At 40.0% G+C, this 16167-nt stretch overlaps 4 protein-coding genes across 4 annotated transcripts; 1 reads left to right on the top strand and 3 right to left on the bottom strand.

Annotated features, from left to right (window-relative positions):
• Positions 1–288: 288 nt before the first annotated feature.
• On the bottom strand, positions 289–2130 carry LOC115633661 (beta-1,4-N-acetylgalactosaminyltransferase bre-4). Its single transcript, XM_030531106.1, has 6 exons — positions 1911–2130; positions 1576–1853; positions 1087–1510; positions 904–1026; positions 743–838; positions 289–690 (listed from the first exon to the last, which is right to left on the bottom strand). The coding sequence occupies exons 1-6, from the start codon at positions 2033–2035 to the stop codon at positions 549–551; spliced, it is 1188 nt and encodes a 395-aa protein (XP_030386966.1). The 5' UTR covers positions 2036–2130; the 3' UTR covers positions 289–548.
• Positions 2131–3049: 919 nt separating this feature from the next.
• On the bottom strand, positions 3050–5342 carry LOC115627722 (dnaJ homolog subfamily C member 11). Its single transcript, XM_030523475.1, has 7 exons — positions 5308–5342; positions 5145–5235; positions 4509–5085; positions 4145–4442; positions 3972–4088; positions 3483–3909; positions 3050–3425 (listed from the first exon to the last, which is right to left on the bottom strand). The coding sequence occupies exons 2-7, from the start codon at positions 5214–5216 to the stop codon at positions 3300–3302; spliced, it is 1617 nt and encodes a 538-aa protein (XP_030379335.1). The 5' UTR covers positions 5217–5235; positions 5308–5342; the 3' UTR covers positions 3050–3299.
• A 224-nt stretch (positions 5343–5566) lies between these two features.
• Positions 5567–8666, top strand: LOC115634441 (heat shock 70 kDa protein cognate 5). Its single transcript, XM_030532150.1, has 6 exons — positions 5567–5862; positions 6023–6069; positions 6472–7050; positions 7111–8215; positions 8276–8416; positions 8488–8666. The coding sequence occupies exons 1-6, from the start codon at positions 5770–5772 to the stop codon at positions 8578–8580; spliced, it is 2058 nt and encodes a 685-aa protein (XP_030388010.1). The 5' UTR covers positions 5567–5769; the 3' UTR covers positions 8581–8666.
• Positions 8667–9096: 430 nt separating this feature from the next.
• LOC115634440 (ATP-dependent translocase ABCB1) lies at positions 9097–15590 on the bottom strand. Its single transcript, XM_030532149.1, has 11 exons — positions 15429–15590; positions 14454–14670; positions 13865–14097; positions 13752–13796; positions 13611–13680; positions 11692–13554; positions 11327–11632; positions 11121–11260; positions 9844–10405; positions 9628–9774; positions 9097–9576 (listed from the first exon to the last, which is right to left on the bottom strand). The coding sequence occupies exons 1-11, from the start codon at positions 15542–15544 to the stop codon at positions 9376–9378; spliced, it is 3900 nt and encodes a 1299-aa protein (XP_030388009.1). The 5' UTR covers positions 15545–15590; the 3' UTR covers positions 9097–9375.
• Positions 15591–16167: the final 577 nt, after the last annotated feature.

Here is a 16167-nt window from a genome sequence, read left to right as displayed (position 1 = left end):
CTTTATTTTCAAATATTAAAATTTTATAAGTTTTTCTTGTAATTTGTCTTGTATAGAAAGTGCGAGAAAGGTTTGTCTATTATACAAATTTTCCCTTTGTTTTTTTACCATGTCTTTTATCGAATAACATCTTTATATCACAAAAGTAATATCTACATTTCACCTTTTAGGGATTGGTGTAGAACTTTTTTTTAAAGTTAAAACTATTGCGAATAATATAGTTCGACAAAAAATAAAAAATAAATAACAAAATGGAGAGTATTACTAACGATATTTCGAGTTAAATTATTGAGTTATTAGTAGTATATAGTATATAGCTATATGAGTATATATACTGGACATACTACATATACAACTAATATTTCTATAGATTCTAGAAATAATATTTTGTTCATGTCTTTACGGTATGCTAGTCTGAAAAAGAGAGACTACGATTCGAGAAAGTAATGTTGTCTTTTGTACATACTTAGTTTTAGAAAGAGAGAAGAGAGACTTGAATATGACTTTGTCTTAATAGAATTATTTCTTGGTTATGTTTCCATTCCCGTCTAACTTTTTTGTTCAGAGTTCTTTAGCTCGGCTAAATACCATGTGAATGTCGGAAACTCCTTGATGCTGTAGACTTCATATTTTATAGAGTTGATGCCATCCATTTCAATTTTACTTATACCATTCTGTAGGTTTTCGTATCTGTAAAAAGGGTCGACTTATATTTACGTAAGACTAATTGAAAATCTCATACCTTTTCGGATTTGCCTTTTCTTTTTGATGCTTCAGCATCATATAGCGCGCTATATTTATCGGATAACGTGATATGAATAGATTGGCATGCTTCAACCTAAAAATGAAGATTTGAGAATCATTTTCTGTAGGCACATTAAGAACTAAATATATATATAATACCTATTAGACATGTCATCATCTTCACCACCCCAGCCAAAAAACGAGTTCGAAAATCCATTGACAGCTTGAAAATGCTGGCGGGTCATAGCAGATACACCGCCAAATATTGAACGATAAGGCAACCTATAAGATGCCGAAAATCAATATTTCGGTTTACCAGTTAAAGCACTGGAAGGGACTTACTTGAATTTCAGCGTATCGATTGCAACGGACATATGCCGCGGCTGACGTGGACAATTGTACAAGTTACGATCATCCAGGGGCAGGAGATCGACATCGTGGAATATAAAACAATCCCACTGGTAAAGCTTTAAGGCCTCGAGGTAACCGATATTCATCATTGCTGCACGATTAAAGGGTTTTCCATTTGTTTGCTCCACTATAAATATGCGATAGGCAATCCGTTGTTTCATAAGGAAGGGATGTATATTCCGTATAAAGGTTGACAAGTGTGCGTAGCGGTCTCGGAAGGGTACCACAATAGCAACATGATCTTTAGGAATGCAGTCATCGGGTTGGTATGCACCGCCTGGACGCAGCAGAGGACCCAGTTCTGCCTCTATGATGTCGAGGGATTCAAGGGTTGTGTTTGGCCTTATAGGTCCTCCTGTGAATAGCAGCAATATAAACTAACAAACCATGAACATTGCATTGTATTCGATTTATACATACCATTTAAAGGATCAGGTTCTGTACATGTGATATTAAGGGCAGATATATTTTGAGGCGTTATCGTCGTCGGCTTGTGCGTGATATTGGTATAATCTTTTGGGTGCGTCTGCGAAAAGTCTTGTGAAATGGAAGTCAAATTGGCAATCACAGTCGTTGAGGTTGAGTTTATGGCGCTAGGTAATTCTCGCTCTTTATGTAGGGCCATGGGAGCAGAGGGCAGCCCGCCGCTGCTGCCGCTTGTATTGTAGATGTGCTCATATTTGTGCACTCTTCGAATGCTGAAAATTATTACCACTAGTCAGCCCTCGCTATTTACCACGCTTAATTTAACTCACCTTAACTTGCTTAAAGACGTGCTAGAAGCGCCGTCAGATCTGAAGCCCGCAAAGTTAAGCACCAACAGCAGACATATTGCGGCGACCAGGAAGCGTAGTAAAGTCTCCTTCGTGAAAAACGTCATGGCCCTTTGATTGCATTATTCATTATTTGAGCTTTTTGCTATTCAAATAGCATTTGAACCCAATTTTATGGTTTTTATTCTAAAATGTGTATTATTAAGAAATTACAGTGGTTGGGCTTACAACTAGGCTGCCACCCTGCGGAAAGCAGCTGATTTATTGTGTTTGCTATAACAACAGGGCGACTCAAGCAGACCGTTCTACTACTAATGTAATTTTAAACTAACGATGTAGTTTGAAAACAAGAATGTACATGTCATAACCGGCATTCAAAATGGACTTAGCTCATATTATTTACATAACAATTGTAATTTGAAGCTAACGAGATAATTTATGTCTCGATTTTTTACAATTATCTTTTTTTTAAATACCTAAAAATGCGTTTGCTAGCAATAAATTAAAATATTTTACCCAATATGTACTTCAAAACGGTTCAATTTCAGCTATATAACCCGTATCCACATACGATAAATAACATTTGCATTCTTTTAAAACATGTTATTTAGCTGGCGCATGAACTCTGACACAACAAACTTTTTTGGAAGTAACTTTTTCAAAGCCTATTGTTGTGATGTCACTAATTTATTTTTGCCAATTATTTTCATGAGTGATAGATAACGAGATATCAACGGATTGCCGGTATATAATATATAAAAGAATTTTATATTGAAAACCGCGGTGGCTTCGCCTAATCAGAAGTTTCAAAGCCTTTATCCCAAATGTACACATGTACATACATACACATGTAGATGGGTTCCACCATTTTATACATATATTTTAAAATAGATTTATTTTTACAAAAAATGTGTGTAAGGAACTAAAAAATGCGCTACGGAATTATATTTCCAATCTCTATGTCTACCAAGCTGGATATTACATACATATTTCAAAGTCGGAGAACACGACCTTAGGTTCTCCACTTATTATAATCGCCACTTACGCGCAGCCATAAATTAACATTAATATTTTATAAGTTTTACGTGTTATTTGTTTTGTATAGAAAATGGGAGAAAGGGTTGTCTATTATACAAATTTTATTGCGTGATCTTTGTTGTATCCAAAATAGTTTTTATAAATATTGTAAATTTGTCCAGCTTAAACTAAGTGAATGGATAATTTAAACAACGTAGCATTGTACAGATCCAATACCAAACAATGGGCCAATAGTGCAATTAGCTCCTGGAAATGGGTTTGCACAGCGAGTTTGGCTGTTCTGAATAACAAAATATAAAAACATAACTGATGATTTCTACTAAAAGAAAAGGATCACGGCAACTTTAATGCCTCGTTGTCCTTTATATTGACCACATTAAATTGATTATTATAGGTGTATTCTATGCGCAATATTTTGTCATCTCCGATACTCGGATCGTAAAAACCTGGTAAATCACTCTGTAATATCAAAAATATGTGGTAAATTAAAAATATGATTATAAATAATGAACTAACCTTTGATGACTCATACAGCTGCAATTTACTATCCTTGACTAGACACTGTAAAGGAACTGTGACATCGTAAGACTCATCGGGATTGAATTGTGTACTACTGCCAGCATTCACACATCCATATATCGCCCTTGTAATAATAAGACCCCTCCGTTCCAACTCTTCGTTCATGATGCGTTGGTAGGTGCGCTGCATTAAATGAATTGCCGCGCTAGCCTCGAGTTTTTTAGCGGCGAGACGCTGCTCGTTTTGTCTTTTTGTGCGTTCAACTTCTATACTTTTCCGCTCTGCTTCCATAGGATCCATTATAGCTTTTTTTACAAAAAACCACGCAATTACTGGCGTCACAGAAGCGTAGAAAACTGCAGCTGGCACTATTTCCTCGCTCAGATGAATGGGGAACACATACGATTGATTTGAACGTATTATTCTGCAATAAATAATACGTTCATAAATTTATACCCATTAGGTAATACACAATCGAACACTTACTTAAATTTAAGTATGACTCCGGAAGGCACACCAATGGATACGGCCGCTAATACCGAACTGTATTTTGATACCTTTTTCTCTACACCATATTCACCCATAAATCCAAATGTGCCGGCTCTATATTGATTGATAGATATTACTGATTTGTAGTTGACATTTTTTTACCAGCTTACTTCACAGCCAACTTTAATTTTAGCTCGTTCTCCAGCATCTTGCGCGTATACGCAATGCCTACATACATGTGTGGCGTACCGATCACGAAGGATGTGTTCCATGCGTGGTTTTCGGTGGTGCGATCAATCTGTGTTGACATAGATGACTGGGGGCCTGCATTTAGAGTTAGGCTGCCCATTGTGTGCTTGTCCAGCTGCACGGCCAGCGTGGAAAACAGCGCAGGAATGACACCGCTGTCGCGAAAGTTTAAATTTGTGCCACCATTAAGCGTGAGCTTTGGACTGAGTGTTCGACCACCTAGGGAAACAAAGCTGTACAAATGAATACTATAACTTGACATTCAGATATAATAATGTTGCCTACCCTTCAGCCCCATCAGGAATCCATTTCCTGCTCCCAAACAAAGCTCCAGCCAACCTTTGTTCAATAGTCGGCGTCCGGCCACAACAAATCCACCACTTCCGGTACCATTAGAGGAGTATAGGTTACCACTCATCACGATCAGATCTTTACGCGTTATGGGCGCCTCAATTGACTGCGCAATGCTCATCGAGCCAATCTCTACACGCGGCATCTCAGTATCATCATAGGGGGCAAATATTTCCGTCGCATTGACGTTGATGGTTATGTTGCCACGCGGATTGGTGCGCTGCTGCAAGCGACGTTCGGCTGCCGCTTGAGCCAGGCGTTCGTACTCCTCCCTAATTTCTGCCGGAGTCTTTGTGCGATGTACTATTTCCCAGCCCTCAGTTTTAAGGCCTTTCTCACCCACAGAATCGTATATGGCGCGCTTATGTGGGTCTGAAAGAACCTCATAAGCCCGCTTGGTACGGTTAAACATAATCTCGGCCTTCTTTTTACTTTCCGGGTCAATGTGTTTATCCGGATGGTAAATGCGGCTTTGTTTACGGTACGCTGTATTGATCTGTTCAGTGGTGGCCTGCGTTGCGAAAAAAGCAATTATTTCTCATTGAAATAACCATAAAGTTATTCACTTACATCTCGCGGCAAATTGAGGAAGGTGTAATAGTTTTCTTCCAGCTCGGCGTCAGAATCGTTTTCCGATGCCATGACGTTGCAGATCTAAATACTTATGGGCAGAAAATAAATGGGATGGTCTCAGGGAGCGGCAGCACATCAGCTAAGACAGCAGCCACCTTACCGGTGCTTTATGTATGATTTAATTTGGTTGAAAATTTTGAAACAAATTCTGTACTTTACGCAATAATAACAACACGTGTGACGTTCGGGGAAAATTATCACACAGGGTGACTCTATCGCAATAAATTAAATAGTAAGGAGAATTATAGAGAAGGAACCTTAGTCATATATAATACATCAATCATAATTTGTATACAAAAATATGTGCTTGCGTATATTTCATAGAAAATCGCAGAGAATACCAAATTAAAATTATTTTAAAAACACATTCAACGCATCGCCAACGCCGCCACATCGGAGTGGCAACGCTGCACGTACCAACTACTTCAGTGTTTCTTTCATCTCCATCGTTTGTGAAACGTGCTCTGTCGTTCTGACGAAATCTTGTTACGAGAGCGGTATTACTGCTGCTGTTTTACTTAAAAATCAGTGTCCCGTGTAAAATTAAAAAGTAAAAACAAGAATGTTGCGCGTACCAAAGTTTTTGCCTCGCCTTGCACGCCACGCCGCTGTTGCTCCAGCGAATTATTCGGCAGTTTCTAGCATATTCCGCAACGTAAGTACACTTCGCTTGTCCCGCCTATTGTCTAAATGCCGCTACCGCATGAGCTTTACATAATAGACCACAAGGCGCTTTCTTTACCTTAGTTGCAGCCATGTTCTTGTCTTTCCAGCGCAAAAACTAACTATAAGTGCTACATTTTCTTTATTTACAGAATCTACCTGCTGCTGGCAATGGGTTATCTGGTCAACTGCGTTATAAGTAAGTGAACTTTAATTATTCACATATGTATATAGTACATACATACGTACATATTTATATCAGATCTTGCCTTCCACGGTGCCTAATTTAATGGCAACCGGAGGCATTGAGCTTATGTAATTAATGATTATCCCCACAGGTGTAGATATTTAAAATTTTACTGTATCTTTAATAATGTTGCATCATTTAACCATATGCTTCACACAATTAACTGAAAAAAAATTATCCTGATAAGAAGACTGAATGTTAGCGACCAATTAACGGGTGCCAATATTGATAATGCAGACTTTATTCTTATCTCAACAAGCTTGTCATTTGTTCAGTGGTGCATTGCCTTTGACCTTACGTACGAGATTGCTTACGATCTCAGATTGCTAATGAAACGTGTATTACATTTTTCAGATCGGGTGAGGTTAAAGGCGCTGTTATCGGTATTGATTTGGGTACAACCAATTCCTGTCTCGCTGTAATGGAAGGCAAGCAGGCTAAGGTCATTGAAAATGCGGAGGGTGCGCGTACTACACCCTCTCACGTGGCTTTTTCTAAGGATGGTGAACGTTTGGTTGGCATGCCAGCTAAGCGCCAGGCAGTTACCAATTCGGCCAACACCTTCTATGCCACAAAACGTTTAATCGGCAGAAGATTCGACGATCCGGAGGTGAAGAAGGACATCACAAATTTGTCATACAAAGTTGTTAAGGCATCAAACGGCGACGCTTGGGTTTCGTCTACCGATGGCAAAGTATACTCTCCCTCTCAGATCGGAGCTTTTATATTGATGAAAATGAAGGAAACGGCTGAGGCGTATCTTAATACGCCCGTTAAGAACGCAGTAGTGACTGTGCCTGCTTACTTCAACGATTCACAACGACAGGCAACAAAGGATGCTGGTCAAATTGCTGGTTTGAATGTGTTGCGTGTTATTAATGAACCCACAGCGGCGGCGTTGGCCTATGGTATGGATAAAACCGAGGACAAAATGTGAGTACGAGAACGATAAGTTAAGATATATTTTGGTATATTGTTATATTGCATTTCTAGTATTGCGGTATACGATTTGGGAGGCGGTACTTTTGATATTTCGATTCTGGAAATCCAGAAGGGCGTTTTTGAAGTGAAGTCGACCAACGGCGATACACTATTAGGTGGTGAGGACTTTGATAATGCAATTGTGAACTTCCTGGTCGCCGAGTTCAAGAAAGATAGTGGCATTGATATTCGCAAAGACAACATTGCTATGCAGCGTTTGAAGGAGGCTGCCGAAAAGGCCAAGTGCGAGCTATCCTCTTCCCAACAGACCGATATTAATCTACCATATCTAACAATGGATGCTGCTGGACCACAGCATATGAATCTGAAAATGACACGCGCAAAGCTAGAAAGTCTTGTCGGCGACCTAATCAAGCGCACTATTCAGCCCTGTCAAAAAGCTTTATCAGATGCTGAAGTATCCAAATCTGATATTGGCGAAGTTTTGCTCGTCGGCGGTATGACCCGCATGCCAAAAGTGCAATCTACTGTGCAGGAGCTGTTTGGACGCCAGCCGTCCCGTTCGGTGAATCCCGATGAGGCTGTAGCTGTCGGTGCTGCTGTGCAGGGCGGTGTCCTTGCAGGCGATGTCACTGATGTGCTGCTGCTCGATGTTACACCTCTGTCTCTGGGTATTGAAACCCTTGGTGGCGTGTTCACAAGATTAATATCGCGTAACACCACCATTCCCACCAAAAAGTCGCAGGTGTTCTCGACAGCTAGTGATGGCCAGACTCAAGTCGAAATTAAAGTACATCAAGGTGAGCGTGAAATGGCTAACGATAACAAGCTTCTTGGAGCTTTCACATTGGTCGGCATCCCACCTGCGCCTCGCGGTGTTCCACAAATCGAAGTTGTCTTCGACATTGACGCGAACGGCATAGTCCATGTTTCGGCGAAGGATAAGGGCACCGGCAAGGAGCAACAGATTGTTATTCAGTCGAGTGGTGGCCTGAGCAAGGATGAAATTGAGAATATGATCAAGAAGGCTGAGGAATATGCTAGCGCTGATAAGAAGAAGCGTGAACTAATTGAACTTGTTAATCAGGGTGAAAGCATAGTTCACGATACTGAGACCAAAATGGAGGAATTCAAGAGCCAGTTGCCTGCCGAGGAGGTAAGAGATTGGATAAGGCAACCATATATTAACATTATTAATCCTAAATTTCATCGATAGTGTGACAAGTTGAAGAAGGAAATTGCTGACTTGCGCACATTGCTGGCCAACAAGGAGACCGCCGAGCCTGAGGAAGTTAGAAAGGCAACTACCCAATTGCAACAATCGTCTTTGAAGCTTTTCGAGATGGCGTACAAAAAGGTGAAAAACAGCCAGCTTGCATGATAAAAATGCCACAGCTAACTAAAATTTTAACTATAATTCATTCACAGATGTCCGCTGAGCGCGAGAGCAGCGGCAGCTCGAGTGGTGGAAGCAGTTCCAGCGATACTTCGGGCGAAGCTAAGAAGGAAGAGAAGAACTAAATTAGGCAACCATAGTCATAGTTGTTGTTTCCTTATTTAATAATAATCACATTTGGATTTCTATTAAGTTCTACGTTAAACAAAAACCACGTCATATTCCGTTTCCCAATATCATAAGCCACAGTCAGACAATAGCAAATGACGTATACCCAAAACAAAGTTTTAAAGAGAGTCAGCTGCGCAAATACGTCAGAGGTGTATAGAGTTTTAATTGTTTACTATGCCCCTACCGTTGTTAAACTGGCTCAGTATCTACCCATATGCTCATGTCGATGTGAGGGCTGAGAAAGTGCGATATGTAGTTTGTTGTGTTTCTAGTAAGATTTCACTTATTTTTACTTTACGTTTATTTTAAACTAGTTGTATTTGTACAATAACGAACTCAACACAAACACATAAGTGACCATTTTACACGCCGTTAAAAGACATGAACATTGTGAAGACGACGTCTAAATTTAAGTGAAATAGTTTTGGTTTCCAGTGGCTAACCAAATGACTGGGTAAAATGCAATTACATTTAACAGATCGATTTAAATTTTATTATACGAGAACAAATATTACATACATAAAAATATTTACAAACATGAAAAAATCGCTTCCTTTTCGTCACGATGCGCCCTTTATTGGTCTACCAATAAACACCATCCCGCAGTTTCATCCTATTGCGTGTGAAGTTATTTAATAAATAAACTTAAAAAATATAAGCCTTATCGAATACTAATTGGTAATTAGTCTAAAGGTAGGCTAGCTTGGCATTAGTTTTTGATCGAAATTCGTATGTAGAAAATAGATAGTTTACATGGCGCCAGTTTGCAATTTGTAGAGAGTATAATAGAGTCCTCTGTTACTTAAAAGCTCCTTGTGGGATCCACTCTCGCAGATAACGCCATTTTCAAACACGTAAATAATGTCTGAGTCCACAATGGTTGACAATCTGTGAGCTATGCTAATGGTTGTCCTACCCTCGGCTGCTGCATCCAAGGCATCTTGCACCACCTTAAAAAAGGGGCTTTAATTTGAGATAAAATAATAAACGTTTATACCAACCTTTTCACTCTCAGCATCTAGCGCAGATGTGGCTTCGTCCAGCAGCAATATTTTGGGATTGCGGATCAAGGCGCGTGCAATGGCAATACGCTGCTTTTGGCCACCAGACAGTTGTGCGCCCTTTTCGCCCATGCGCGTGTCATAGCCCTGAAAGGGTATACAGAAATGTATGATATAGAGTTTATACTGGGAAAGGGAGGACTATTTCATACGCACCAATGGCAACGCTGCTATAAATTCGTGTATATTTGATTTTTTAGCAGCTGCTATGATCTCCTGCTCCAAAACCATCCTGCCATTGTCGCCATACGCTATATTATCCCGTATAGTGCGATCGAATAGAATCGGCTCCTGCGAAACAATGCCAAGTTGCTTGCGCAGGTTGGACATGGATAGCTCACGCAAGTCCACGTCGTCGACGCTCACCGATCCCCCGTCGACGTCGTAGAAACGCTGCAACAATTGTATGCAGGTGGACTTGCCGCAGCCAGAGGGGCCGACTAGGGCCACTGTTTGGCCCGTAAGGACATTCATATTTAATTTATTTAAAACCGAGACCTCCTTGCGTGTGGGATATGAGAACTCGACTTCACGATATTGCACATTGCCATTTGAGTGCCATGGCTCGCGGGATACGCCGGGACTGTCCTGGATTTGTGGCACACGTTTCAGGAATTTGAAAATCGATTCCGCAGCCGAGATACCTTTCTGCATGTTTGGGGCGAAGGCCAGTGCGTTTGCAATCGAAGCGGTACCCATGATTAGCGCCTGGGATACTCTATAAATATTAAATAATGACTTTTAAATTGGTTGATCTACCTATGTATGTAATGTAGAAGTGAATGAACATGTGTTATCGTGAAAAGTCCTGTGAGTTTCGCAAACAAAGATATATCAGTTGAGAAAAATTTGTTTACCTTCAATAGCAGAATTAAGCATACTGACATATTCATTTCTAAAGGAATTGTATTTTATTTATTTGGGGGCCAAAAAATAACATTTTGATTAAATAACGAAGGATGAGTTAAAATAATAATTTATGCATATGATCAACAGAAAAATTTCAACAAATCCAACTCAAATAAATTGCAGGAACTCTGGTAAGTTATGCGAATTAATTTTGAATATCTATATTTAATATACAATTTAAAAAGTTAAGAAACAAATATTTACAACTATGACTATACAAAAACAGGAAATAAAACCATAAAATCCCCACCTCTTTCCCAAATACAGGCAATCTCATGAAATAAACTAGTGCTATACAAATCATTTTTATGTCAGATGTATATGATACAGTTAACCGATTTCATATCATAGAGGACTATACAAAACTTATACTAAATTCAAATTTTCTTAAGATTTGTCTTAATAGAAGCAAGAAGTTGTAAAATGTGAAAAAAGACCGGGGACTTCATAAAGGTGACAAATTGATAATTCGAATGAAGGCACAGTTCTATTCTCTAGAATGGCTAGGGCTTACTTGTACTTACTTGAAAACATCACCGATATCCGTACCTCGGTTAACAACACACCAACCGCCGTAGTACATGCACGTGGCGTATGCAAAGAACATTAGGGACCTCGCCAGACCGTAAACCACACCACGAGAATGAGTATTCCTTTTTGCCCTCTATATATATAGAGTAACATATCGTTTAGGACCAAAACATTTTTATATGGATTAAGGGACACTCACCTGAACCGCAGGATATAACATGCCAATGTAGGTGGAATGGAACATCTCCTCTCTACCCAGAGAGACAACAGTACGTATGTTGGATACTACTTCGACGGCCAGTTTAGTGCTATTCTCCATTGTTTTTGCATTACCCATATTCTCCTGACTCATGATAATGCGTTGCAAGTAGAATGCTATGAGAATGAAGGGTGTGAAGGCTAGGGCCACTAAACCTAAGCTCCACTCATAGTACATGGCCAAAGAAATTCCCAATAGCAATGTTGCAACAGATTGAATAATTGTGCCAATGCGTTGCCCCGTAGCCTGTAAGTATGTGTAAGGATAATGGAGGAGGAACTGTATATGTTTGAATTATAACTTACACCCTGCACTGCAGCCGCATCGCCAGATAATCTAGCACATAGACTACCAGTTCCATTCGCTCGATCATCGAACCAAGCAATTTCCTGGTTAAGCATTCCCTCGAACAACAATCCCCTGAGGCGCTCGGTAAGTCGCTCGCCAGCAATGCCGAAGAAGTAAATTTGCAGGAACGTAGCAATACCAACGACAACTCCAGCTATCAGGAAGTACAAGCTATATTGATTGGTACTATCGCGCACATACTCGGGATCGTTTGGCGTAGCCAACACCTCTATAATGCTGCCGAAGAGAACGGCAAAAACGGGCATTGCACAGCCCATGATGATTGAGGATATGCAGCCGATTGTAATCTGTGGCCATTCCGGCTGATTCATTCTCATCACAGACTTCATTGGGGAGCTCTTCTCCTTGCTCTTGACCTTCTTTAGTTTTTCCTCCTCTTCGCTCTCGTCATGGAGTACCTGAATATCCTCCTCATCCTCGTCCTTTACAGCCAGAGTTTTTTCAACATCTCCTGACGGACTGAACAACGCATCGTCCTCATCCCCCATTTGTGTGGTAACCAAGTTAAAGTAGTGATTCTTCAGCTGCATCAGCTCCTGGTGCGTTCCGCTCTCTACCACCTGGCCTTTGTTGATGACGACAATCTTGTCAGCGCGACGTACAGTAGACAAACGATGTGCGACAATGATGGTGGTTCGTCCTTTGCTGGCTTTTTCTAGCGCCGCTTGTACCTTTGCCTCACTGGCCGTGTCCAGAGCGGAGGTGGCCTCGTCCAGCAGCAGTATTTCGGGATCGCGAATAAGGGCTCGGGCAATGGCAATTCTTTGTTTCTGGCCGCCAGATAATTGGGCGCCTCGCTCGCCCACCAGCGTGTCATAGCCCTTGGGTAGTTTCTTAATAAATATGGCCGCGTTCGCCGCACTTGCTGCCAATTCGATTTCTTCCCTAGTGGCGTCTTCTCGACCATATCGAATATTCTCATAGATGGACTGTCCGAACAGCACAGGCTCCTGACCTACCACACCAATTCGCTCACGCAGCCAGTTAATGTTAATATCCTTGACGTCGATGCCGTTGAAGTAAAGGGCGCCACCACTTGGATCATAGAATCGTTGCAGCAGCTGTATGCAAGTTGACTTACCACAACCCGAGGGCCCAACCAACGCCACCGTTTGACCCCGGAAAATGTTCAAATTCAGTTTCCTCAGTAAGGGAATATCGGGACGTGTGGGATACTCGAATTCGACATCACGGAACTCAATTTCAATGAGAGGTTCGTCGAGGTTGCGTCCACGAGGCTCGATCGGATTTATGATGGGTATTTTCTCAATTATGTGAAAGACCTTGGCACAGGCTCCTTTGGCAATGCCAAACGCCTCAATGTAGGGCGAGGCCATACCAATGTTCATGCTACCCATCATAACCGAGAAGAAAACGGTTATCATCGTGCCTGCATCGTAGTTCGCATATGCCTCGATACCTTCGTCCCTTTTAAGCACTAGACCCACACCATACCAGAAGGCAAGAGCGTAAGAGGCATAAATGAAGAACCATAGTAGACCGAAACCTAATCCTGAGAACATATTTCGTTTTATGTTCAGATCCCTGGCATCTACAATTCTCTCCTTATACGCTGCCACCTCCTTGTACTCCCCTTCAAAAGCCTTCACAGTACGCACTCCACTCAAAGCTTCCTCAGCCACAGTGGCTGCTCCGGCATACACCGTCAGCTCCTGCTTGGCCAGTTTGGATGTGGCTACGGCCACTAGGCCCATAGCTATAAAGGTGACGGGCAAGCTGGTCAGGCAAACCAATGACAGCTGCCAGCCCTTTACAAACGCCAGCACTAGCGAGCCAATCTGAATAGTTCAAGAAGGGTAAATTAAAAGCTTTACATAGTTCAGTCAACACTTACGAATGCTGTTATATAGTGAACAAACATCACCACCTTCTCCCCCAGACCATCCTCCATCTTGGACAGATCCCTACGCAACACAAAAATTTCCAAATGTAGTTCAAACTGGCTGAAATGACGGATTCAACTCGAAATACTTACTCATTTATTCTGCTGCTAACCTCGCCAGTCTTGTTAAAATCATACCTATAATATATTAATATGTTCTATGTCCATGAATTTGTTATGATAACAATAATATTGGTCTATATTACCAGCTCATGTCCTGATGAAGGACGGACCGAAAGAACTTGGAACGTATGATCAGTATTTGCGAGTGTGCCGCGTAATTGAAGCACGTTATTGAAATATAACTGCAAACCAGCATTATTACTCCAATGTATGTGTTTTGAATAGCAAAGGTATCGACAGCATCCAGAAGCGCCTCAGAAGCGGGATCTGCGCGCGTATACATTTTGCCTGCAGGATCTCCATAGTCCACCATGTTCTGTTAAGTGAAAACACGACATTATGTAAAAATAAAGTTAGTCACGTGAGCCCAACTCTTGTATACCATTAAATAATATAGCGCTGTTGAACCAATTTTCAAAAAAAAAACCCTTCAGATTATAGTATGTTGAGGCAATAAAATTAGATTTGGTTAACAAAAAAATAAAGCTGTATATGATTTATAAAAAACAAATTTGTGTGTCCTTAGCTGTTATGGATCATAAGTTTTCGGTGTACATACACACGGAAGAACTTTTCTTTTTAAGTTCGTCTCGTCACGGTGATTCTACATGTGCCTATAAACTTCGGATATACGGGTATAAAAAGAGTTCGTAGCGAATAAGTTCTACCCACATTTATAAGATTGCCGAAAATCAAACTGTTCGCCGGGGTTGTTAGGCCTGTCACCACGGCACAAATTAGACCGAGCGCGTATAGCGCTCTATCTCTATTTGTGGCGTAACGAAAGATTTTGAAATATCCAACTTGCGGAATTTCTTCCTTTGGTTTGCCATCGTCGTCGTTATCTTCGGTTTCGTCATGCTTATTTTTTTTGGGCTTATTTGGTTCACTGAAAGACAGAAAGCATATTTTATTACAACCTTTTCAAAATTAGTAGCACTGCTCATCCACGCGCCACCTTTTGGATTATCGGACGACTCTTATCAAAGACACAAGTGAAGGCTACGTCAGTAATATAATCAAAATTTTACTACCAATACGGCCGTTTTCCGCTCTTTCGATTGGTCCTATCGTTGTCAAAATTACAGACGCAGCGAAGTCGACCAAGCCATATCAATAAATATATACATAAGTATTTATTGCAAGTAAACTTTCCTAAGAATATTTATGAAAGTCGTATGGATATGTATGTATGTGTATACATACATATGTAATTATCAGACAAAAAACACGATAAAACCATATTCTTTGTTGTTATTTATAGCCCTTTTATAGACGCGTATAATCAATGAATGATTAATTTTTGGCAAACATGAATGTCATCATTACTATAATATTACTCAAAGCTGCAAAGCAAAATAATACTTATAGCCATGTGAATGTGGCTATATTCAAATATTGAGAAACATCATCAGAACGTTACATACAAGTTTATAAAACCAATTTAAAGAATTTTTGCTTCATGTTTTTCTGAATATTTAAATCACTTTCTAAAAAAAACTAAAACTTAATCTTTACACAAAATGGTCCAAAAATATTTACAAACATAAGTCACGACATAAGTACATTTCACAAGATGTCTGTTGAGTTACAAAAGTTTTTGTGGCCTATTTAAACTGATGTATATGCATTACATTAAACACTTACAAGCTTTTGCATTCTTTGTTATTGGATCGAAAGGATTCACCCAAAATAATGTTGGTTTTATAATGCGATTGAATTGCTTCATCGTCCTTGACGATGTCGCCGTTTGACGCAGTCATAGCGTTAATTTTCTGAGTCGAACGGGGAGTTTATTTCGAATATTTTTCACGAACGAACCGAACACCACAACACTGAATAGAGAACTGTTAGATTTCGCAACTGGTATAGCATTATATTTAAATAGTGAGTAGCTGTCGGCAAAAATTCCTTATCAAAATATTGTACAATCAGCAGTTAACAAAAGCCAGGAGTAATGGTGCGCTAGACACTACTGATACTACCAATGGCGAAAGAGAAAAGCTTGTTCCCGCTAGGTGCGTTCACGTTTTTAATAAGCAGATATGATTTTTATAGGCCACTTATACCCTATACCCAAAGAGTATAGCCCAAATTTGATAGTTACGTACATCCGCATGTTAAGTTTAATTATGTTATGTCAAATCTAAAAGAATGTTTAACGATTACTGCTTTGGATCAACTGTGTACTGCAAGAAAAATGTTTAAATATTAAAATATTAAAAAAAATTTATATTGTTTTTTTTATCGACCCTTGCATTCGATCCTTCGTTTAGTTGCACCTGTTTAAGTAATTAATAGTTTAAGGTACTTCTATAGTAAATTATTAACTGAGCGATATTAAAAAATTATTTTTAGAGGAGGAGGAGATTCAATTCATTATTAT

Source organism: Scaptodrosophila lebanonensis, unplaced genomic scaffold (genome assembly GCF_003285725.1).
Source record: "Scaptodrosophila lebanonensis strain 11010-0011.00,11010-0021.00 unplaced genomic scaffold, SlebRS2 tig00000001-arrow-pilon, whole genome shotgun sequence".
In the NCBI taxonomy this organism is placed as follows: Eukaryota; Metazoa; Arthropoda; class Insecta; order Diptera; family Drosophilidae; genus Scaptodrosophila; species Scaptodrosophila lebanonensis.
The sequence above is the reverse complement of the archived record's forward strand: the minus strand, read 5'-3'. Positions and strand labels throughout refer to the sequence as shown.

Bases quoted from the DNA above. Each gene is read 5' to 3' on its own strand.
- LOC115633661 (XM_030531106.1), bottom strand. From the start codon at position 2,035: ATGACGTTTTTCACGAAGGAGACTTTACTACGCTTCCTGGTCGCCGCA. The intron at 1,854-1,910 runs GTGAGTTAAATT...AATAATTTTCAG, and splicing joins ACGTCTTTAAGCAAGTTAAG to CATTCGAAGAGTGCACAAAT. The intron at 839-903 runs GTATTATATATA...CTTCATTTTTAG, and splicing joins GATGATGACATGTCTAATAG to GTTGAAGCATGCCAATCTAT.
- LOC115627722 (XM_030523475.1), bottom strand. From the start codon at position 5,216: ATGGCATCGGAAAACGATTCTGACGCCGAGCTGGAAGAAAACTATTAC. The intron at 3,910-3,971 runs GTAAGTGTTCGA...TATTTATTGCAG, and splicing joins GGAGTCATACTTAAATTTAA to AATAATACGTTCAAATCAAT. The intron at 3,426-3,482 runs GTTAGTTCATTA...TTGATATTACAG, and splicing joins AGCTGTATGAGTCATCAAAG to AGTGATTTACCAGGTTTTTA.
- LOC115634441 (XM_030532150.1), top strand. From the start codon at position 5,770: ATGTTGCGCGTACCAAAGTTTTTGCCTCGCCTTGCACGCCACGCCGCT. The intron at 5,863-6,022 runs GTAAGTACACTT...CTTTATTTACAG, and splicing joins TTTCTAGCATATTCCGCAAC to AATCTACCTGCTGCTGGCAA. The intron at 8,216-8,275 runs GTAAGAGATTGG...TTTCATCGATAG, and splicing joins GCCAGTTGCCTGCCGAGGAG to TGTGACAAGTTGAAGAAGGA.
- LOC115634440 (XM_030532149.1), bottom strand. From the start codon at position 15,544: ATGACTGCGTCAAACGGCGACATCGTCAAGGACGATGAAGCAATTCAA. The intron at 11,261-11,326 runs GTGAGTGTCCCT...CTATATATATAG, and splicing joins TGTTATATCCTGCGGTTCAG to AGGGCAAAAAGGAATACTCA. The intron at 10,406-11,120 runs GTAAGTACAAGT...TAATATTTATAG, and splicing joins GATATCGGTGATGTTTTCAA to AGTATCCCAGGCGCTAATCA.